This window comes from Stegostoma tigrinum, chromosome 13 (genome assembly GCF_030684315.1).
Source record: "Stegostoma tigrinum isolate sSteTig4 chromosome 13, sSteTig4.hap1, whole genome shotgun sequence".
NCBI lineage: Eukaryota > Metazoa > Chordata > Chondrichthyes > Orectolobiformes > Stegostomatidae > Stegostoma > Stegostoma tigrinum.
The window spans coordinates 67,598,000-67,623,457 of record NC_081366.1 but is presented as its reverse complement, the minus strand read 5'-3'; the positions used below and the strand labels follow the sequence as shown (position 1 = coordinate 67,623,457).

The window sequence follows — 25,458 nt, the reverse complement described above, 5'->3', positions numbered from 1 at the left end:
TGGGCTATTTTTGCTCCTGTGCTTGATAACCTTATCTTCACTAACAAAATCCGATGAAAACTAATTGCGAAGGGCACATTGGAATTAACCCAAATCTGCATTTAATGGCCATATAAAATCCTCAGTGGCTTTTTTACTGCTAAGTAGCCTTAAATTGTTACAGTTCCCCATTTCTCTAGTGTCAATCGAGATCCTCTAAAAGCAGTTTTCATTGCCTTGAGTGGAGTTTGATGCCTATCACTGTTCTCCTTAACAATTATTTTCTTTAACCTTATATAGAAATTTCTGATAAGTTGTAAAGTAATCTTTCTTTAGACATGACCTGTTAGCCAATGAGGTTTTGCCCTACTATATAACTCTGTGTACTCAGGAGACATCCAAGTCCTCTTTTCACATAAGGTTCGTTCTGACAGCATTGAAATTTCCTTGTGTCGTTCTTATCATTGTTTAGGAATCCAATCAATTTTACTCAAGTTGTCTGCAATCTTTGGAATTTAACTCTCTTGAAGTCTAACACAGGCATTACATTTTCATGTCTTGCTTTGGCTGATCAAGTTAAATCTGAAGAATCTAATCCAGTCTATTACCACCCTACCATCACTCCCTAATCATTTATCAACATATAGAATTAGTTATCAATAGTGCCATTGAATGATGCCGACTCACTACTATCAAGCTCACTAATATTCAGTTTAACATACACTAATACCACTTAGCTTCATATCTTATTATAACCTGAAGCCAGAGATGGACATGGAATAAAAACTTAGACACAGTCAAGTGTACTGAATCTCTACATCAAGGAAGTATTCAACACACTGTAGTAAAAAGACATTTTAGCAAAGCTGTGGTCTATGGGGTCAAGAGGAAATCCCTCCAGTATTTGGACTGAACCACACCAAAACAAAAGGAAAACTATTGCAGTTATTGAAGGCCAATTAATTGCTGCTGAAGCCCAGGAAGACAGGTCATAACCCAACAATCTTGTGCTGCTTCATCAATAGCCTATTACCACTCATCAGATCAGGAGAAGAACAATGTCCAGCTCTATTCAAAACTCCTCCAACAAAGCAGCCTATATCAGTCAGTGATTCAACTTTGAAGCAACCAAGGCTTCAACTGGCAAATGGCAGACAATGCCGATTCCTAGTAACAATCATCTCCAATAAAATCCACTTCCTTATCACTGACCCACTAGTACTACCATCATTTTCATGGTCAACATCAATCAGAAGCATAACAGGATGAACCCTACTAATAACAGTGCCAAGAGCGATGCAAAGTTTGGATATTCTGTGATAAGGTAACTCATATGCTTTCCACACAAAGCTACCCCACTATTTACAAGGCTAAAGCCAGGAGTGTGATGGAATATTTCTGCTCATGTGAATGAGTACAGCCACAACACTCAAGGACCAAGATTCAGGACAGATCATTCCACCTGAGCATTTGACCACTGTAATGAATATTAATCTCCTCTTCGATTGACAGTCTGGGTACAAACCGAAATATGAATGGTGGGTTTGGTTGCAGGCAGGGTTGAAGTCCCCCATAAATACCATATATTGGAACCATGGCAATAAATGAATCAAACCAAACCAAACCAAAAATGTGTTTCCTGAGCTGTATATAAGTCACCAACATGAATAAATGTGATAGTCATTGTTTAATGAAATTGACAGGCTGACAAACCTTTCAAGAGTAATCCACATGGCTGCTTTCTTGTGTATGTGAAAAAAATTTGCTCATTGTACATGTCCTGAGAGTTCACTCTCATTGCTTTACTTCCAAATTGAAAAATTTCTGTAAAGTAATTTAGTCTATTTTGCACTTTCTGCTCATCTTGTTACCTGAGAATTCCTCAAAGGCCTCACACAGGAACGCATCAGATTATCCGAGTCTGTAAATATTATCCCATGGCCAATTCCCTCCTAGTCAAGAGTTTTAAAGTACTTCCTGCTCTTTGGTCCAATGCCCAACGTCCAAGCCATGATTTTCCTCTGTCCTATTTAAAGTGGCAAACTGCATAGGCATCAGAGAGGCTACATATGCAATTGGCCTTCTGTCACGCCTCATGCTGCATGGTTTGGCCATCAGTGCAATTACCTCATACATCATGACAGACTGCTCAATTGCCACTCGAGTGTGCATTGCTTAACAAAGTGTTGACAAAGTCTCACAAAATGTTTGTTGCTGCTCTTAAACTGTCCTTTTTATACACTGCCTCTAAGGCACAGCATCTACATCCAGCTGAACAATGTTTGGAGGATTCTGTCTCCCCCAGGCAGTCTCCAGTGTTGTGCCTGTCTCCAAAGCCTGTTCTGCCTGATATGGCATGTGGCTCACCATTTGATTATCCAATTATCGTGAATGGAGCCCCCCCCCACTCTCGTGTGTGTATCTGCACTGGTAGAGGACGGCCAGGGGTTCTGTGATAGTGCTTACGCTGTGCGTTTGAAGATCCTTAGCCTTTCTCTGTTCCAGCATCATCTTTGAAGGACCTATGGGAGATGAGAGACAAGAATTAGGACTGACATAGGGAAAAGGCAAAAAGTAAAAAGTTGGCATTGTGCAAATGTTCACAATACAGTTTAGAGGTAGTATAAATTCAAAAACAGACAGTGTTGCATGCTATGTAGTTGTGTCATTTACAATACTGGCACCAGGTATCTGTGACAACCCTGCATCACAGTAGATGCAGTCTTGACGACCTCCAAGACCTCCTCATCCTCCCAGAGTTTCTGGCGACTATCATGGGAGGGTCAGTTCTGGTTCCCTGTCTCTTCTAGGAACATTCTGCTCTTCTCTGCAAGGAAAGAGAGCAGAAAGTTAGGAGTACAAGAAGTGAAATACATGGAGAGGATGCAATGGCAATATTTCTTGAAGGTGACTGTAATGAATAGGTATAAGATGCCACTAGGATGAGGATGAGTGAGGATTGTTAGCTGACCAGCTAGAGATATGAGGTGGTGCCTGGAGAAAGATTAACAAGTGGAACTACACACAGCATTCCCTCTAGTCTTTTTCTCCTCTGCCGTGGACCTCTGAAGTCTGGAAGTGGAAATCATGTGCCACACATGGGAACACTGTCTGCACAGTATGTTGATCTGACAAGTGCTGTGGAGAATGATGGGGAAGTCAGAATGTAGAAGTTGACATCTAAAAGTGGAGTACTACTCACCTTTCCTGCCTTCAATGTTACTGAAGGTTTTGTGGCTCCCAGTCCAAGCTTAAGGATCGCTCTCCTGCTGCTCATGACTTCCTCCACTTGTTCGGAGAGATTGACCATTTCCTCCCTTCCAGAGGCAACACACTTCTCTGCAGTTTCTCAGCCTAGAGTCCAACTCCATTTATTGCAAAAGCGGATCACGAAGCAAAAATTCTGATCCGTGTGCCTGCACTACGTCTACACTGTAGCAGATCACTAAGTTTTCATCAACATTTTTCAGAAACACAAAAACAGCAAAACAATCAGAAGGCCAAGGGTCTAGGCCTGAAATGTCAGCCTTCCTGTTCGTCTGATGCTGCTTGGCCTTCTGTGTTCATCCTGCTTACACCTTGCTATCTCGCTGTCACCGTGAGGTTTGCTTCCACGTCATGCACCATCTTCAGTTGGATTGTGTACTGTCATTAGGTCAATGATCTGATAAGTTATCAAATACAGAAGCACCATCACCATGTCAACTGTATTAGCTTTAGAAAGTCAACATGTTCATTCTCAGGTTAACTCTCACAGTATGACCAAATTCCCAAAAGTTCAAAGACAGAGGAAGTAACAAAGTGAAAAACTTAAATTATTTTAGTCAGAGTAATACACAAGACAGACAAAAGTTTCAACCATATGTTTATGGCATCACTAAGATCACCTGTTTTTACTTCCATAACATTGCTAGTCTCATCTCAACTGCTACTGAAACCCCATTTACTACCTCCAGACATTGTCCATTTTAAGGCATATCTGGCTGGTTTCCACGTTCTGGATTCAGTGAACTCCACGTCCTCCAGAAGTCTGCTATTCTGGCCTTAACTTGCACCAAGTCCCATACCAAAACACCCTCCATGATCACTGATCTACCATGGCTGCCTGTCAAATAATATCTTGATTTTAAAATCAATATCCTTGTTTTCAAATTTTTCCATGGTTTCATCCCATCCTATATCCTCAAGTCCCCGCAGCACTCCCAGATCTCAGTGTTTCTCTAATTCTGATCACCCCAATATTAACTCTGCTTCAAAATTGGTGATTGTGTCTTCCATTGCCTCAGTCCCAAGGTTTTGACCACTCTTTTTACGCCTCTGCATCTTACCCTCCTCCTTTAAGACATTCCTTAAAAGCTGTTTTTTTGGCCAAGCTATTAGCCACCTGACACAATATCTCCTCAAGCGGCTCAGTGTCTTATTTTATGTTATGAGCAGCACATACTGGGACAGTATTAATACAAGTTGTATAAATACAAGCTGTTGTTTTGATAGAGAAATTCAGAGTAAATTGTAATTAAAAAGTAAAACCATTTTATGGCGCCTTTCAAAGTACATCACAATCAATGTGCCCTTGTGCAGTAAAGTGTAAACATAGTTGCTCCGTCAGCAAGAAGTACCAGTTTGCACACATCAAAGTCTCCCATACAGCACAGCTTATGGTAGGTTGACTGATTTAAGCAATATTGGCTGGGGAAAAAAATAGGGGCCAAGTTCACCAAAACACCACTCTTTTTTGAGTAGTGCCATGGAGGCTCAGTTTAGTATCTCAATTGCCAAAACCAAAGCTAAAGTTAAAAAGCTAAACCAGCTAATTTCTACAAATTCCCAGCCATTTTGGACAAATAGTAAACAACCAATTACAACTGATGTTTTTAGTAAAACTAAGGTCCTGCCAGTAAGAGCCACCGTCTGAGTTGCGATACACATCATACTCAACTACTTGACTATTTGTACAAGAAAAATTCATACAAAGAAATGCATTGGAGTGGTTTAATAGGTTGTGACTGCAATTTGAATTTCAAAGGATTTTATAAATAGGTTCTTTGTAATTCTGTACAACATATGCCGTTTCATGGTGACATATCAAACAAATATCAATAATCAAATATAAATAATTAAGAAAAGCACATCTGTTGCTGAGACAATCAGCAATTTGTCCCACATAAAACTGGATTAATGCCAGGAACTGAGAAATCAGAGATGGTATACTTTGTTAAAATGCAGTGTAACATAACTTGTTCCTGCTTTCCAAAAAATTATCAATTTCTTTTCCACATAAATGTATAGGCTGCCAACTCTAGGTTGACATCTTTCTGGAGTCTTCATCACATGATCTCACTCTTTCATCCATCACATTACAGATCTGTCCAACCCCAAACCTTCTCATACTAAATGGAAAACAAAAAAACTGCTTTTTATCCATTTGGGTGATCTTTTGAAGTGAAACATTCCTCCCCATTTCCAATACGTGTTAATCATAACAATTGTTCAATGAAATATATTAAAACACTTTATTAAGTCTACACCCCATTCCCAACCTCTTCTCTGACTTGTCCCTGAAGACAGTAAATCTTTAATTCCTGAAGACATCAGGATAGTTGTATAGGACTGGCAAAAGTAGACATTTCTCTTCAATCAGTGCACACTAATCACTCCAATTCTGGGACACCTTAACAGAAAGTTAATGCCAATCCTTGCCTGATCCCACAACTGGTCTGTTCCAGAAATGCTGAAAGGCAGGTTCCTTTAAAATCCCTTATTTCTAACAAAAAGGGAGACAAAACTGCAATTCTATTCAAGCACGTTCTACTATTGAGTGGGAAGTAATAAAGTGTTATATGAACGCACACCTTTGCAAGGGAAAGTACTGGATGAGGCAATCAGTACAGGAAAAGGTTAATTGACATCATAAAGATAAGCTAATCATTCAGGATATAATGGATTGATCCTGAAAGGGAACAACTAGTTTGTGCATACGTTGTAGGAGCTATAATGTGTACTTATTTGTAAGTTGAGGTTGATGGTCTCTTGGGAGATAATCAAGTATGTCAGATGTAATGCAACTACCTATTAACTACTATGCAATAAACCTATTTACTATTTATCAAGATTGAGTCCTTTTTCTATGACAGACTTTGAGTAGGCATCTTTCCCAAAGTGTTAGCAGCAGCTTAATACCAGCAAGATGATAAGGGTGAGCAAGTCTCCCAAAAGATTCTTAGTCTCAGTTTGATAATATGCTGGCAAAGGCCAACATTACTGTCTTGCATCATGTAGTAGTTGAGGTGGACACAGCTTGAAGAAATCTTCAGGTTTTACAAAAGCCACAGTCAAATTCCAATCAAAAATCTGAGTGGATCTCTCAAATTCAGCAGGCCAAAACTGCACATTCAGCTTTTGTAAAGTAGTAGCCATCAGTTAATAGAGCAATTGCACTGATAGAAGTACTAAGCCTGCTTCCAGAAGCTGCAAACAGCTGCAAGTATTGAAAAACATTGAAAAATCTTATGTAGATCATGAACCATAAACATCAAATCTGAATCATAAACTAGTCAATGTTGGAAATTCGAAGAGTTTAAGTCCCTTAAAAAGGGTGAAAATTTTTATATTTGTATAAATTATAGGCTGAGAAGTTTAAAGATTTCAATTGCTAAATTACATGAACATTGTTAAAATAGTTGAAAATAAATCAGAAACAGCTGTGAAAATATCTTGGACAGAAACTTGTTAAGAAACTCTTAAGTGGCAAAATAATTTGACTAATTGGCATGAAAAAAAAGTCAAAGAGAAGAAAACTTCATTAAAAATAAGCATTTTGAGCAAAAAAGACTTTCTTAAAATGTATTGGGTTAACCTAGAAAACAGATAGGCATGACCAAGGCCTGCTGATCTCATTTCAGAAAGACTGGTTTACAGTAAATTGTTTAACCACAAAATGTGCTATTTTCTGTGATATTGTATTGTATTCCAATCATAACAGAATTGATCACATTTAGTGTCAGCGGCGTCCTCACCACGAGGTGGGGTCTATTGTGTTCTGCCATAAACAACAACACAAGAGATGAGCTAATCAACCAGCAGGACGCATTCACTGACACCAATTATAAGCTAATTTCCAGAAGTTCTGGTCATGCATGAAGAAAGAGGGATAAAAGGAAGACCGAAGCTGAGCTGAGGTTGGAGGATCCCGAATAAATACTTCTGAAGCAGATTCAAAGTTGGAGTTTGTGAGCAAGTATCTCACCAACAGGCTTGATCAACCGGAGGCCAGGCAGCTAATATCACATATACAAAGAGTGTATTCGGCTAATGTAGTTGGGATGTCTGATTGAGTTGCCTTTAGTAGAATAAAGCATTGTGTGGTTTAGGTAGAAAATTGAGTGTCCTAGTTGTTACTCAATATCACTGGCAAACATGTAGGACATGCCAGACATGGGTCATCAAAAGAAACAAAAACAGCACATCATATTTTTCAAGTAAAAGTGGCACAGAGATGTCAAAGAAAGCAGAAATGGTATAAAGTCATGAAGGGCAAAATATTGTAAATAATACTTTCCAGCCATGTTGGGAGAATATAAAAATAGTGTTTCTTCAATACAAAGCATTTCAATGATTTTTTAAAATGGTTGAAAGTTTTTCCTTCCCCCAGCACAAACGGGATGGGAGTTATTCTAAAACATTTAGTATATCTACAACATCAGTTAACTGAAACTAAAGAAAATTTTTGTAAAAGAACATAAGCTTGAAGTTAAAAATCAAACTGAAAGCTTATTATTAGCAGTTTATACTCATTATTTATTTATTGTCATGTGTATCTTGTTCCAAAATACAGTGAGAAGTGTTGACAGCTACTGCCGTTCTCTGATGCCACCTCAAAACGCAGAAAATTAAACCAAAACGCAGAATGAGATAATGGGAACTGCAGATGCTGGAGAATCTGAGATAACAATGTGTGGAGCTGGATGAACACAATGAAGGGTCTAGGCCCGAAACGTCAGCTTTTGTGCTCCCAAGATGCTGCTTGGCCTGCTGTGTTCATCCAGCTCCACACTTTGTTATCTCAAAACACAGAATGTAAAGGCAGAAAAATTAAGAAATAAAGGGTCCAACTTTACAAACTTCCTGGTTAAGTGCTCTATCATGAGCAAAGGGCCTGGTGACCATGTATGAGTCCCTGTTACCGCACCGCTGGAACAAAAGCTGCTACTCTTCTGCACCAACTTAACCAACACCATCTTGGTTATACACTTGATTACAAAACCAGAATAGAAAAACAGCATAAATAAAGGAAACAAAGCCCAAAGGAATGAGAAAATGTCCAGACATGAAAGTTTTATCTCCATGCAGGCACCCAGACCAAGCCACAGCCTGGGGTGGCGGGAGGAGCACAGTGCTTGCTGCAGTTGTCACTGCTGCCTCCAAATCTAGAAGTACCAGTACCGCAACTGGGTGCTAGAGCATGCAGGGCCCGCTCAGAGCCTCCAACCACCGGGCTATGAAACACAGCCTGTCACCAAAGCCCTGCTGAAGCAAGAGACTTCAAACAAAAAGGGGGAAGAAAGCAAAAAAAAGAAAAAGCAGACAGAAGCGAACAAGCTTAAGTGCTTGAATGCAATGGTGCTACTCCACCGCCAGCTTGGAATACATAACCCAGTAACAAAGGAAAATATTTACAAAATTTAAAAATCGTGAAGCCAACATTTAATACAGTTGAGCTTGTTGAACAATTTAAAAACACTGAACAGTAAACACAGCTACGTCTACAACGAATGAAATTTTTGCAACAACTGCTAAATAAGTCATTTAAATGAGAAACAACAGCAGTTAAATACAATTACAATGGATAACAATATTAAACTTCCAAACATATTTAAAATCACAAATGCTTCATTCAGGGTATTGAACTGTACTATATGGAAGAGATAATGCATGGAAATACAAAAGTACCTAGAGAAGAACAAGTGAACTTTTTTTTAAATCAGAAAGTCCAGTAACATATGTTTCAGAACAACAGAATAAAAGAGAAGAGACAGGTGCCGTGATGATATTGCAAGAGCATTTGACAATTAATTACTCATCAAAATGGAGAGCATGATTGAAAGAAAGGAAATAGCTTCCCACAGAAATTATTGGCAACTTGATTAATAATCGTTGTAGACTGCCAGAGTTTTATGATCACAGTGATTCGCAACCAAAACTAATTAGCAAAAGAGTTGCAGTCAGAATTTTTGATACATTTCTTTCTCATAGGTTTATAAACAAAGAGGATTTCACAAAAGCTAACAAAGAGCAATAGAAACTGAATTCCAAGATCATCACAAAAAAACGATGGGAATTTAAAGTCAACTTAATTCAAGAAGCTCATCAGACTTCAACCATCTTCTAGAGTAGAAAAACACAGAAACTAGATGAACAAAAATTGCTTTTAAATCCTTTGATGATCGGAGTTATAGTTCTAAATGTGGACTAAACAACATGCACAAATAAAGCCAATGTCCAGCTTTATCATGTCGATGTGACTTTTGAAATTGGATGGAATATTTCCAAGATTGTGCGAAAGTCAAAAATGATCTCAAGCAACTAAATCAAGAGTAATTATTTTTACAAAAAGGTCAAATCTTACAGCAAATGCCTGTGGAAGAACATTCAAAATAGCAAGACATTCTCTAATACTATACTGAGTTGCCACTTTTGGCAGATGTGAACCAAACTTTCTTAGGGGTACAGATAGTTGATCAGAACCAGATATGACCCCGATTACGCAGGTTAACAGTAATCCAACTAATTTCAAACTTGACACCAGGGCAAGTGATACTTGGTCATCTGCAAAAATCCCTTGAATAAAACTACAATCTTTTGATAGCACACTACATGGCATAGATCAAATGCCACGCAAATGAAAGGAGCATGTGAGGGTAGTCTTAAAATGTAGAGACCTACACTATATGGAACAACACTCACTTCTGAGCAGAAAAGCACATACTGTTCTCATTATTCTATAGCAGTTGATGAATCTCAACCAACTCAGCAGCCAGGTACCAATGATCAAAGTAACTTGACTCAACAAGAGGAAGACCTTCATAGATCTCAAGAAGAATATCTGTTGAATCCAAGCAAATGTTTGCAGCACTGAAGACAAATGACTTTGGTTGTCTGACTACTCTTAATGGAGAGATCAGATCTTGTACTAATTTCACAAGTTTGCAGAAATCACTCGACCATATTCCAACCAAGGACAAATCTTCAAAATCTGACCATCTGATATCCTTGACAGCAAAGCTACCAGATGCAAGTAATAAACTCTTAATATAAACCAAATTAGCAGTGACAATGAAGTAGGATCAAAACAACAGTCAGCTTTACTCCTGATGTTATCAGAAAGCATGTTAGAATGGAAGGATTATATTGAGTCTATCTTGTTATGTCAGAAACCCAACTCTCTTCTCTTACACAACGTAAAGAAACCAAAGATCTTCAAAGGGAAACAAGCCTTCAACAGTGACACTGATGTCAGAGGACATTTTCTGCAAAGGGCATGCAGGAAATTAAGCATCCACCAAGGGTCCTATAAAACCACAAACTGTACCTGAATATTTCATCCTCAAGCAGCACCCATTCAAGTTGCCAACCATTTATAAAGTCAAAGACTCTGGGAAGAGATAGGGTAAAAGTAAACATTCTTTGGCTGATTTGAAACTGGTGTGTAATTAATATAATAACCGAAAAAGAGCTAGGGGTTGGAAATGTTGCAGAAGATAGTTAGTGCTTAAATGGGTTAGCTGACATGGAGTTAAGCTAAGAGTGTAAAGGGCTGATCCTGAGAAGCTAATGTGACTGAAAACAAAAGAAGTAAATTGAATATTTTAAGGTTGACAGCCTTCAACCAACAAATTAGCATATGGATCAGGACTTGGGTCTCAGCTGTTTGCCAACCGATATTAACCACTTTGATGGGGGAACTTGGTGTTAGGTATCCAGTTGTCCTGGAGCTACAAAATTATGTCGGAAAGTAAGTGGTGAGTTGGAGGCAAGGACACCGCAGAGGGATATAAGCAGGTTGGGTGAGTGGGAAAGACTTTGGGAGAAATACATTGAAATTAACAATTGTAGGAAATTAACTGTTGGACAAACTAAAAAGCAAAATATTTTTGAATTATGAGAGAAAGGGAAATATTTATGTTTAGAGGGATTTGTAAATGAATCACAAAAGGCGAACGTACAAATGCAACAAGCAATCTGAAAAAAAATGCATGTTACCCTTCATTATAAAAATAGTTGCAGCATTAAATAAATAAATTTTATTTCAGGACATCGGTGATGCTATACTGTGTTGTTTTGGTTTCCAGACCATCACCAGGACTGCAAAATAAGATATTGCAGCCACTGTGTCCTCACATGCAAGATAAAGAGCTCTAGGAAAGGTTTGGCAATGGTACGGTTGGATTTGGTTGTGACTGCTAGAAACTGCTTAACACCAAGGCCACACTGACTCTCTTCTGAGCCAAATTCAATGAAGTCAGAATGACCATTGTACACAAAAAGTTGTGTCATCAGCCTAGAAGTAATCCAGATGTAGTCAATGCTTCTAACGGTGACAAGGAGCTGTCCTCTCAAGCATGGAGTGTATGTTGGTTCGGGACTTGACTTGGCGCAAGACTAACTTTTCTAAATTCATAAACTAGGCCTTCATGGGAAAACATGGGTGGATGCAGTGCCTATTTAAAACTGACTGTATATTTTCATTTGCTGTTCTTGGACGTATCCTGAAAGCACAAAGACCATGATCAACACTGTTGTGCTTCTCGTGTTCCTGCAGCTCAGAAGCCAAAGACTCTGTAGGCAGCAGCTGGAATATTAGTAGTAGCCACCTCCAAGGCACCGTGTTACTGTCTCACATCAATGGCAGCAGCTGGACAAGGACCTGCTGCTACACAGATTGAGTGCAATCTTACCCCAGTAATCTAACAGCTGTCCTTACTTTCGGTGGATCACTTCAGGGAGCTTGTGGGGACCTCTATGGCATTTCACAAATGCTAAGTCAAATTCAAAAGGGATGTCACTGAGACCTCTCTTCACAGGAGCCCGTTATCATCTAATCTGTTCTGAGGGAATACCCAAAACTGAATACAATGAGGGAACAGCTGATAGAAATATCTGTTAAGGGTTAGTTGTGTACGAGTTGGTGGTATCAATATCCAGAGCAAGAAATAAGTGAAAGTATGAGAAATTTCAATGGAGAAATTTAAAAAGAAATTGATGAGACTGTGGAATTCTCTGCTGCTGAAAGCAGTTAAGGCCTAAACATTGACGGTTTTGAAGAAGTCATTAAATATAGTCCTTACGCTAAAATGATCAAAGCGTATGTGTGGAAAGGGTACCAAGTTGGATGATCAGCCAGGATCATGCTGAATAGCAGAGCAGGTTCAAAGGATCAAAAAGCCTATTCCTGCTCCTATTTTCTTTGTTTCTATGTTTATAGAGTGTGGTTAACATTAATAAAGCTCTCATTAAAAATGTGGACTTGGAATATGTTTTTAGTTGCAGTTATCTTTTGGTGTGTAACAGAACCTACTAATTTATCTCTTTTCCCCTTTGAAATGGGGAATAAGGCCACTAGGTCAAGAGGAATTGTGACCAATACTGGTTTCTTGTGAGCTCAGAGCCAACTGCATGCACGTACCAATTGAAGCATCCTCTCATGAACAAGCAATTTCATAATCAAAAAAGGATTCCACCTGCTCAATCTACAAATCATCTGTGATCACAACAGCCACATAATGCAGGTCTGTGCTACCTAACTAGGCAGTTTTGCATCTTAGACCGGACCTGTCAGCTCAGTTTTGAAGACCCTTAGCACATGTAAGGATGGTTGCAGGGTAACAAGAAATACCCCCTTCTTTCCTGGCTGATGACATCTGTAAGGAATCCACAAACTGATGCTGAGAAATACAAAGCAGCCCACAAACAGTACATACCATACAGTGTCCTATATCATCCATGTCCATGAGTGAATAAATAAAACGTCGGTAAAGTGGGTAGGGTTGATGACAGAGGAGGAGATGCAAGAGCCAGAGACAACCTCTGGCAGAGGATGATGAGGGTGAGGATCCTCAAATGGACCAGAATAAACATTAAAGAAACAAAGAAAACAGGGCAACAGTTCACCAAGCCAGACAGGCTAGATATAACCATAGAGGAACTCGCTTTCAGGATGATTCAGTTAAACCCTATGAGAACCAGGGCAGAGGCTTCAAAGACCATCTGTGGTGCTCATGTAGAGTTTCTACTCTTGGCCTGGGAGACCAGGATTCAAGTCCCAGCTGCTCCAGAAGTGTGTAATCACATCTCTGAACAGGTTGATCAGAAAAATCGGTAAATAAAAGTCACCATTTTACAGTATAAAGGAAGCAAATAGAAATGCCAATTCAATCCCAAGATACCTTGCTGTATGCAACAGAGGGCCAACAGCAGAGTGTAAATGGAAGTATAACATATTAAAAAAATGAAACAGACATGTTACTGAAACTATTTCACTCACCTAAATGAATATAAGAATACCAAATTTCAAACAGTTACACTCAGTTTGACTCAGGACAAGTGGGTTCAAGAACGTTCAAAAAAAAATTAAATAAGGTCAATTGTTAAGGGCATGAAAGCAGAGCGGCCAAGATAAATCAATAAAGACACAGAGGCAGACAAGAAATTTTTGAATATACAGAATTGATCTATTCCAAAAAGTTTAAAAATTGTCAGGGTTAGGGTTACTGTTGGAATTAATGACCTGTGATTAACTAGAAAGATTATAGTGGTATGAAACTAAAAGAAAAGACATCTAATTATGCAAAGAAAGATAGCTGATTAGGAAACTGGGCAGACTATAAAAAACAGCAAAGAGAGACCAAAAAAAATTTAATGAGGGAAAAATTAGTGTACAAGAGAAAGCTAGCTAGAAATGTAAAAACAAATAGGGTTTCTCCAGACATTTTGAAAAGTAACAGGGTGAAAAAAAATGAGTGATTGGTCCTACAGAAAATGAATCAGAAGATTTGTTAACAAAAATAAAGAGAATTGAGCCAGCATTTTCTGTCAGTTTCATGGTACACAATACGTTTAACATCCCTACAAAAGCATGAAATCAGAAATTGGAAATAGAGAGGGAGGAATTGAACAAAATTACATTCAGAGAAGTATTCATGTAAACTGTTAGCTGTCACAAGTGCCAGGGTTCTGATGGATTCATCCTAGGATCTTAAAAGAAGTGACTTGTGAAACAATTGATGCATTTGGTTTAACTTTAATTCAAAAGTTTTTTTGGTTTGGGACGTTCCCATTAGACTGGAAGATAGCAAATGGAACTCATTCAACAAAAAGGAGAGAGAACACAGGAAACTGCAGGCCAATTAGCTTAACAGGGAAAATAGTAAAGCTATTATTAAGTATGTAACAGCAGGGCACTTCAATAAGTTTGAGGGAACCAGGCAAAGTCAACATGGTTTTGTGCAAAGGAAATCATATTTAACAAATTCATTGAAGTTCTTTAGTGAGCTGACATGGGCTATGGATAGAGGAGAACTAATGGATGGACTGAATTTAGAGCTCCGGAAGGCATTTAATAACTTGCTACAGGTAAAAAGGGTAGTGGCTGGTTGGTAAAGTCAACTCTGATTGGCTGTGCCATTGCCATGGAAACAGCAACAAGGAATTAAAGGCTCCTAAGCTCCCAGTTAATTCAATTCCTTTTGCTTGTGGAGAACAGGTCCCTTTGTATGAAAACATATTGCTTCTAGTAAGACTAAATGACCAACGTTACAACTCAAGTGACATCTCAGAGTGGCTGTCAGTTCAGCTATTAGCTTACTCAGATTTATTTAGCAAGTGTTGCTCAATCATGGAATCAAATCTAATGAAATATGTTTTGCCCTGAGTATTGCAAGACCAGACAGTTGGTTGAAAATAGTGTGTACTCCCTCTATTATGAATTACTGAAGAAACATGCCATTTCATTCAAATCAGCCAATTACTGGGAATGTATGGTCTATGGACATGGCAATATGCTGGAACTTCATACATGATGTTGTTGACTTGTGTGGTAGGATGAACATTTTTGTCAGAGTCAACTGACAAGAATTTGGGGGTAGGGGCTAGGGTAGAGAAGAGGGGATCTCTCATGCAATAAGTATTCTGTGTCATATCAAGGGATCTGCCTTTGGGAAGGGTGTGGATCCACTGAGAAGGAAACCCTGCCTTTGTCGCTGCCTTCATTATTTGAGCCACATATCACAAACTCTATCCCATTATGACCTATTTCTGACCTAGGTCACTTGGCAATCCTGAACCTCATGGATAAATTGCCAGCAGCTACCACTGCTTCTGCTGACAACTGACGAACCAACAGCTCTCAACACACAGGAAAGAGTTTCCATTTCCAGGGTCTTTAATCCTAGTGAGGACCTGCCATTGCCAGCATAGTTTCCATGAGAAAAGGCAGCGATGCTCTCACCAGTTCCCCCATAGTTAGGTGAGGCCTCTATAACCTCCACTAAATACCGCCTAACAATAACATCATTTACATAACCATTTTGACAGAGTAAAACATCCCAAAGCACTTCACATAAACAGACAGAAAACAAAAGTCAAAAGAAGGGACATCCTGCGAGATGACCAAAAGCTTAGTTATATAAGTTTTAAGAAGTTTTGTAATCAGGAGAGGATGACAGAGAGGATTAGGCAAGCATTACAAGAATAGGTTCTATACAGCTAATGCATGACCACTAATGTTACTGAAAGGAATCTGGGAATCCTACTAGGCAACAGAGCTTTATTAAAAGCAAGACAGAGTTTAATTTGGTTTCATAGATGAAAACATTCCTTGAAAGGAAGCTTTCAAATGGTTACGTTTCTCATGTGGAGCTTTAACAGATCAGTTAAACAAGTGTTTAGGAAGAAATTATACTATCTGTGCTGTGAGTAAAACTGCTCAATAACAAATTCTAGCCTACGCAACTCAATGTTTTAATAGCCTGTGCATGAGTCACCCTAGAACGCTGAAGTACCACGCACACAGCTTCATATTATGCATTCCCAGTTATAACATGGTGGGGTGACAGTCCAACACTCAATTTTCAGTACCTGTTCATTTTTTTTGAGTTTATTTTATTTAAAATTCAGTATATACCATTATTCCGAGAGAGAGAGAGACAGAGACAGAGAGTAAAAAAGGTTTTAAAAGCAATTATGCTTCCTTGGTGCTTGGCAATAATCTTATTTGTAAGCGTATCAAGCACTTTATTTTAGGAGTACACTACGCCACATGCATAGATGAACACATTTCACCTCTCTTTCTACATTGCAGGGGAGCAAATTGATATTCTCACAGCATTGATTCCTTCCCATTTCACTGACCTCCTCCACATAAGATACTGTAATCTCACAACAGTGGTCATTCGAAGTGCTATTTTTTGGCCAAAGTCCAAATACATTTGAAGAACAGATCATCAAACACGAGATAGTCGGAGACAAGACAATATATGGGTTAGGAACAGCACACAGGCTGCAAATAAATCAAATTTTCTGTACTTTGTTTTTGGTACAATTTTGACAACTGGCTTACTGATATTCTCTTTGGTGCTATAGTTAAGAAGTACATTTGCCAGATAAGATGCATTTAAAAAGCATCCTAAAAAACAAGGTGAGCAATACGTTCCAATGGAAAGTCACTGACCTGAAATGCTAAATCCTGCTGAATCTTTCAAGCATTTCCAATCTTTAGTTTAGCAAAATTTGACATTACAACATGGCTTTTATTCTGGAGTTTACTGCACAAACAAAAAAGTAATCAGAGATTTTATGATAACACAATAAATGAAAAAAATTCAAAAAAGATCAAATCTTTTTATATCCTCCTGTCAGTCAGAGTTTTCCACCCAACCCACTCAGAAACTGGATTCTAGCCCACACTGACACTGAAGTCACACTTGATAATATCTGCTGTTCTGTCACCATGAGAAGACTCAATCACATTAACAAGTGAAGACAGGCTATTATTTCAACAACTTTCTTTTAAATCAATCTCTCTCTGGTAGAACTGGAGTATTGTGTTGTTTTCAGTATCCTTATCAGAGCAAGAATGTTTTGGCTAGCAAGGGAAGACAACAAAGGTTTACCAAACTGATTCCTGGGATGGCAGAACTGGTTTAGTTAGGACTGTGTTCAGTAGAGTTTAGAAGACTTTGTAGGATTTGGGTGGTGGTGAACTTTTAAAATTCCAAAAGTATGATGTAGGAAGCACATCTGTTGATCATGGAGTCCAGAACCAGAGCCATTTATGATGCAGATGAGGAGAAATTTATTCACCTAGAGAGATTGGACAGCCTGTGGATTTCTCTGCCATATAAAGCAAGTAGGACCAAAACATTGGAAGGCTTCAAGGCAAAAGATACAGGTCTTAGGGCTAAAGGGATCAAAGGGCATGGGATCCAAACAGGAACAGGTACTGCTCAGGCCACTGAGTTGGGTGATCAGCCATGCACATACTGAATGGCAAAGAAGGCTCCAAAGGAGGCAAAGGCCTACTCCTGCTTCTACGTTTCGATATTTTTAACTCACAAAGGTACAAACCTGGTGAATGTTGCATCTTGATGGGATGGACGTATATAAAATGGTTAGGCGTGTATTTTTTGTAAAAATTATTATTCTGCCTTTTTTGGGTGCCCACCAGGATACAGTATTAGTATACAGTATACAATTCAGAGCCATACCTAAGTTTAATTCATTTTGGTTTGCAAACACTACAATTCTGAGTTAACTCGTTCCTAAAAGTGAAATGCCAAACTTGCAGTTGTTGGCACTCTTTGATTTCATTCCTGACATTTGTCCAGAAATTGACGGGTTTGTCAATTGCTGAGACCAGCACTGTACAATGACTGTGCTGGAATGGCAAAACCTCGCTGATCCAACCAGCAGGTCTCCTTTTTAACTGACCTGCACTTCAATTTCAGACTGTTTTTTGAATGAATAAATGAATGGGAGAGAGAGAGAGAGAGAGAGAGAGAAAGAAGCACTAGATTGTCGAACGAGAGACACTAAACCAAGATCTTGTCTGACACTTCGGACAGACATAAAAAAAATCCTATAGCACTAGTTTGCACAATAGTAGAGAAGCTACCTTAGATGCAAGGTCAGTATTCTATCCTTCAACCTACTTCGCTAGATCAGGTTATCCAGACATTATCATGTTACTGTTCATGGAATCTTGCTGTGCTCAATTTGGCTGTCACTTTTTCTGTGCTTCAAAATATCCTGAAATCGTGAAAGTTGCTCTATAAATGCAAGACAATTCCTGTTTTCAAAAAAAATTGTAGAATTTAATGGATTTCAATCAACCTCTTATTTCACAAACTTCTCAAATGCCCTCTCTAAGGTCAAAACGTTCCCACAATATCTTTTAAATCTTGTGGAAAAGAAGACTCGGCATATTTTTAATTCAGATATTTCATCCTAAATATGTTCAGCTGTGTTAACATATCAGATGAAGTGAGGAATTAAATGCTTCATTTTGCAAAATTCCAAATTGCTGTCATTGCTCACTGCATTCCACCTCAGTCTTGTTTGATCCCTGATCTCAGCTTGAAATCATATCTTTGGAAGCACAAAGATTGCCAAGTTCTGCAATGCTGTATGCCGACATACCCATGTTATCCCTGGATGGTAAACCCCTATTTTCTTGGCACATTGTGACATTCTTCTGATGGGTCTACCAAATTGCACCATGGATGAAATGCAATTCATGCAATATCATATCATTCATACTCATAAAGCACCAAGTACTGTTGATGCTGGACTGCCTAACCTCCTCTGTTTCTCTGCCACTCAGTCACAGAATTCAAAATCTCTATCCTCTTCAATAAATCCATCCACAGCTCAGCCATTTGTTCCTACCTCTACAATCTCTTCCAGTACTACAAATCAAATACACCCTTCATTTTCCAAACATACTCCTCATTTGTACACTATTGTACACTATCCCTTTACACTATTAGTCCTCATGCTTTTGCCACAACTTTGGAACACTCGGTCACTTCCCTGATCTTTCTCTTTTCAGATGCCTCTTTAAAACTCAGCTCTCTAATTGTGCTTTTGGTCACCATCTTCTTCCATCACTGCATGGTGTTCAGGCAGCTGCTCTGGGGTGTTCTGCTCCAGTATTGGCACTATGAAATTCAGCAAACATTGTACAACTATATTGCCATTCACAATTCTACACTTACTAGGAATAGGCTCAACAGGCTGTACGGTTCAGTTGTGCTTCTATTTCTCACCTTAATGTTAGTGGCCTTACTGGTGATGTCAGACTGACCACCCAAAAAAAAGTCTTACCAGAGATAGTTAATTCAGTGTCTGTGCGTGTACTGCCACTTAAGGATATGTGGACAAACAAGCACCCACTGGCCCAATGAGCTTGCAAGTACAGGACCAGGAGAGAAATCTGAAAGGTCATTGTGTAGGCCTGCTGACCCATCAATCTAGTCGTGGTAGTTAGCTGATTGGTGTCAATTTAGGGCTGAAATGGGGCACCACCAGTCTCACAACAGCAACAAATGAACCTATACTGTCAATGATAAGGCAAGGGAGTCTCTGAAGTCTGCATTTCAGTACAGGCCAGGGTTAGTGGACAAATAAGGACACCATTATTTATCTTCATAACCCAGAACAGCTTCTGCTATGGAGTTACAGCTGCAGCCAAAGGCCATCATGCAGATGGTGTCCTCTTCCATAATGACAGCCCCTCGGCTGTGGCCAAAACCAATTTTAATAATTTCACATCTTCCCAGATCTCCTCATAGACCTGTCTGACACATCAGGACTCGACTATCCTGGTGAGGCCGTCAACAAGACAGTATACCAGAGTGCTCCCATTAGGCTGTTCTGTCAGGTATCCTGAATTGACAGTACACCCACTAGCAACCTCTTAATTGACTATCTCTTGTAGGCTTTATTGGGTTAGCAGCCTGGCATCAATAGTAAGATCGAGATCCATTTTGGATTTGACTTCAGAAAATTTTCAAAGACAGTATGATTAATGAGTTAATAAATAGAGGCACAACTAAACCATACAGCTGTCAAGCCTAAGTGCACAATTATAGCTGGCAATATAGTTGCACAATTTATCGGATACTAACAGCGCCACAAATATCAGACTGAAGCTGGCAAATAACTTGAGAATTTCTTGTCCCATGATGCAGTCACTATAGCACATTTACCTATCATTGTACTGCTGTCATCTTAATGTAAGTGCAATAATGCACAGAATAACTGTGAGCAAAGTCTGTGTATGGCTACCCCAAGTTCACAGCAAGAATCCACTAAATGTACATAAATACTTGCAAGTCAAAAATCACACATCATCCTAAGTTAATAATTAAACTCAACAGTTTACTACCATACAATCTAGAGTTCAGTCAGCATTGTTATACACTCACTAGTGTACAAACAGACATAACCAGTAGCTGTTTAAACCAAACAACTTGTTTGCTCTTACAATATTTCACCACACAGATTCGAGGGATCCTGTCAAGGGAGTCTGGTGTTGACAGTTAAACACATGTTCAGTTCGTATTATTTTTTAAAAAGCATCAAACACTTTTGTTTTCTGCAACCAATGACATTTGTAAACAAGCAATTAGTCGCAGCAGCAGCAGCGATTACTCATCAGTGCTGCGATTGTAAAATTTGAATGCAAATGGTAAGAACGTCTTTCATTATTTTGTTGGATGCAGGGAAAGAAAGAAGAATGTTTAATTTGGATGCAAAAGCTGCCATTCAAAAAGGTTACAGCTCTACATGGCACTGAAGAAATCAGCTCACACAAACGCTCCCCTGTTTCAACCAGCACTGCCAGGGAAGTTGTGACTGCGTTATAGTACAAATTATATTTATTCTGCGGGGAGGCACAGAGGGGGCAGGAAAATAAGATTTACCTTCTGACACATCCTCGTCAACAGTTCCTTTAACCTGAGAGAAACACCACTGCATATCGTTTGCATTGCCTCCAAACCCTGTAATGTATAAAAAGACATTTTTAAAAAATGAAAGGGAATAAACCAAACATCATCATTCGCGTTGCGCGAAATACACTTTTATCCACAATGTGAGGCAGCTCTGGGTTTTAAGGGAAGATGTTACTGCCGCTGCCTTACCCGGCATCATTCTCCGATAGACCGTACAGCTGGTGCCGGCTCTGAAGAAGCAGCCAGGAGCTCCTGTCAATCACCGGTGCCCTCAGCCATCCTCCCGTACATCGACCAATAGGAGGCCACCGGAAGTGCAGCGCGATCCCACTTCCTTAGCAACGGCAGCCATCTTTCCCTAGGGAGTTGGATGTTGAGGTTGTCCTTTTCTCTATCGGAATTAGGATGGTCTAAATTTTACTTTTCCTCCTGAGACCGAATGTGTCAACTGTTAGGTCTCATTAATTCCCCAAAGCTGCGTCTTTAGAGAAGCCTTCTCAGCAATCACCATTGTGGACGTTTTCTTCAGCGTTCACTTTTGATATCACGAAGAAGTTTACCAATTTAAAATATTCAAGTGGAAAAAGGGCAGGCTAATTAGACAAGTCACTTTTTTTTACTGAAACAATCGTATATTAAAACTCTGCCTTAAACCATGCTGGGATTTACAAATGGTGCGCAAAAAATTGTAGGATTTCAACCAGAATGCCTATCATCACCTCACCTGGGGAAGGATATAGACAGTAAATTTGATCTTTTTAATTTCAACCATATAACAAGAACACATTTTTACGTGTGAAGCTGACCACGAGCAATTTTTAAATCTAATTATTATGCTGAGGGGAAGGATGGCAGTTAACTACATAATAATGTCATGCAAACAAAATGTCATCCTGTAATGAGGTTATGACCAGATATTCTGTTTTTCACGACATCAGTTCTGGATAAATATTAGAAAGGACAGTTCTTCAAATGGCATTTTTAGACCTTTTACATTCTCTCAAAAAGGCAACTGAGGCTGTTGGGTATTCTCCTGGCTAAACAACACCACCTCCAAGATCTCAGCATTCCCTTGAACTCATACTGAATGTGTGCTAATTCTCTGCTGCAAGACAGGCACACATCTTTTTCAAAGTGTTAACTGCATGATAAGGAAAGGTGGAATGATTCGGCAAAAGTGGTTGTTCAGACTGATGACCCATTATTTTAAAAGGTATGAGGGGTTGGTTGAGAAAAGCTTCAAAAAGTTATTATGCAAGTCCAATGCATTAACAATAATATAATGATAATTGATCTGTGAGCATGACTAATGAGTCATATTTATTATCATAACTGATGCTGTGTTTTTTTTAAGATACATCGGTTACCAATCAGAATCAATCATCTACTGTTTAAGGCTGAATCACCTAACTATTAAATGGCTAGTCAAATCAAATTACAAATCACTCTGGCTATTTATAATAGGCAGAATACAGTCAGTCAGTTTACTTTTGGATAACCCAAAACCAAATGTTAAGATGTGATTCTATGATTAAACAGCTCTTGCTGAAAAATCATGAGTGCTCTAATAGCTACTCAAACAACCAATTAAAGGTAATCAGTTGAACTCCTAACAGTGTTCATTTACACTTGCTAGAAGTAATATACGTAGAGTCACAGAGTGATACAGCACAGAAGCCCTTGTGTCTAACTTGTCCATGCTGACCAAGTTTTTTCAAACTAAACTAGTCCCATGTGCTTACTTTTGGTCCATATCCCTCTAAACCTTTCCTATTCATGTATCTATCCAAATATCTGTTAAATATTGTAACTATACCTGCATCTACCATTTTATCTGGCTGTTCATTCCACACGTGAACCACCTTCTGTGTGGAAAATGTTGCCCCTCAGGTCCCTTTTAAATCGTTCTCTCATTTTAAGATTATGCCTCCCAGTTTTGAACTCGCCCACCCTAGGAAATCAACCTTTACTACTTACCTTATCTGTGTCCCTCATGATTTTATTAACTTCTATAAAGTCAAACTTCAACCTCCTATGCTCCAGTGAAAAAAATCCCAACTTATCCAGCATCTCCTTATTACCCAATCCCTCCAGTCCCAGCAACATCCTTGTAAATCTTTTCTATACCCTGCCCAATTTAATAATATCCTTCCTATTAGCAGCATGACCAGACTGTACACAGTCCAAAAGTTGTCTCATTATGACCTGCAGAGGTAACTAATTTATTCAAACTCGCATATATTTTGAATTAGCCAGGAATTAATAATTCCCCTTTAGTTTTACCCTGTCCAATTATACTTGTTAGAAAGCACTCTTTTCTCTGTAATATAAATTGTTGTCTTCGTGTGAAATTGGGAAATTGTGCATTTTTGGATTTACATAGCAGGTTTAAGGTAGAGATGAGAAGGATTTTCTTCTCAAAGGACTCTGAATCTGTGTCATCCACCCAGAGAGTAGTGGATATTGGGATGTTGAGTAAATTTAAAGATGTGTAGACAGGTTTTTAGTTAGTAATGGGTTGAAGGGTTATGGAGAGCAGGTAGGAAAGTGCAGTTGAGATTGAGATGAGATCAGCCATGATCATAAAAAATAGTGGAGCAGACTCGAGGTGTTGAATTACTGCTCCCAGTTCCTATGTCCCCAGAAGTACAAACCAAAAAACTTTGGCAACATGTCTCTCTTTTTAGAAATGGTCACCATTTGATGATCAGAAACAGGAAACCTGGCTTATTCTTTTTCTCCGACCATTGTCCCAACTGAGAGTAGTCTACGCCGCTCCGATCTGGAATCTATCTGATCTCTATGATTTGGACAAAATATTGAGTGAGCAGTTATCCACTAAATCAATGGTAGAAATATTTTTAAATGATGACTGATAACATATCAGTCATTGAAATTTATGGCACAAAAGAAGGCCATTAGTCCATCATGTCTCCACTTGCTGTCATGTAGCCATTTATCCTAATCCTACTTGTTAGTTCATGATCTGTAGCTTTGAAGATTACAGTGCTTCAAATACATAGTCACCCTTTCGGGCAGTGAATTCCACATTCCCACCAAACTCTGAATGAAAAGAATTCTTCTTGAATCACTTCTAAACTTGTAGCAAACCATGATTAAAACTGACACAAGATGGCTGACTGAGGCTTTTTAGCTGACACTGGTAAAGGTATAAAGTGACATAATTTCACCCTCATCAGTGGAATTTGAATAGATGCTTTCTGGTAAGAAAATTAGTAGTGGGAGGTGTTTACAGTATTAATAGTGAAAGATTCATTCAAGAACTATCCCCTGGTTTGAAACTCATTTATAATATGAGAATAGTTGGGTTGTAATTACAACTGCAAGTCAGAAGGACTGTTTGTTTGATCTCTCAGGCTGAAGTGAGAGAGAGGTTGTTGCCAATTTTTCAGCCGCTTCACAGATTTGTAGTATCTTAATATTAAAGTTAATTTTAAAGACTTTATAACAATTGGCAGATATTATTATCCTTCCTAATCTGCCATACTGAAGTTAGTAGAGAATTTGGAAGAGTCTTCGGTGATAAGCAAGGATTTAGGTTATTGTTAAATAATGCAGTGCAGTTGGCAAATGTCTGGAAAGGTGTATAACTGTCAAAAGCATTGTAAGATCCTAACAGATGTTGGAGATATCTGTTAAACATCATAAAATTATGGGAGGACTATGGTTGTCCATAGGGTTGTCTATCATTGATTGGGTCTATAGATTGGGGCATGTGACTAAAAACAATGTCAGTTTTGCTCATAATCATTGTAAGCAAAATGTATAAAAATGTTGTATTCAGCTGGGAATAGTTAGAATGTCATTGACTTCTCCTTAATTAAGATGGCAACTGGGTCCCACAGGAAAGTCAGATTTGGAGCAGTCTCTGGCCTCTCCCACATGTGTTAAAAGAGCTCTGAATAAAGATTGCATATACTGCTGAACAGAGAACTCACAACCCCTGTCTGATATTTCTCCCTTTAACACTTCCAACCTCACCTCAACTCAGTGAATTCTGCCTATGGATTCCTCAACAGAAATAGGTGCTTTAGATACATTCTTTCGAGATCCTTCATAATTTTAGACTCTTCAATACTTTTCCCATAGGTTGACTGGCCTGTAAGTACTCCATCCTTGCCTCCCCTTTGAAACAATAGTACAGTATTAGCTATTTTCCAGTGATTTGGCACCACACCTGAAGCCAGAGAGGATTTGAAAATGATGGTCAAAGTCTTCACTATTTCTGGTCTTGCTTCATTTAACAGTTTAGTATATATTTTGTCCACTCCTATAGATTGTCCATTTCAAAGATGTTAAATCCCTCAATAATACTTTCTCTCTCACTATGTTAATTTAATCGAATACTTCAATTCCTTGCCCTCTCATCACAATGTCTATTATTAAGAAACAAATGAACATGTTATGCCTCCATATATTGATTTGTCTCTTTAATGGCGGATCATTTGCA

General features: G+C 38.8%; 1 protein-coding gene across 1 annotated transcript in view; it reads right to left on the bottom strand.

The window, feature by feature from the left end:
• Nucleotides 1–21,291, bottom strand: part of LOC125458425 (serine/threonine-protein phosphatase 2A 55 kDa regulatory subunit B beta isoform) — a 525,757-nt gene extending 504,466 nt beyond the window's left edge. The window contains exons 1-2 of the mRNA XM_048543679.2: nucleotides 21,177–21,291; nucleotides 20,958–21,035 (exon numbers count right to left, since the gene is read on the bottom strand). Of these exons, the coding sequence (XP_048399636.1) occupies nucleotides 20,958–21,035; nucleotides 21,177–21,186 (88 nt within the window). The 5' untranslated portion in view covers nucleotides 21,187–21,291. The remainder of the gene's footprint in view (nucleotides 1–20,957; nucleotides 21,036–21,176) is intronic.
• Between the last annotated feature and the right edge of the window lie 4,167 nt (nucleotides 21,292–25,458).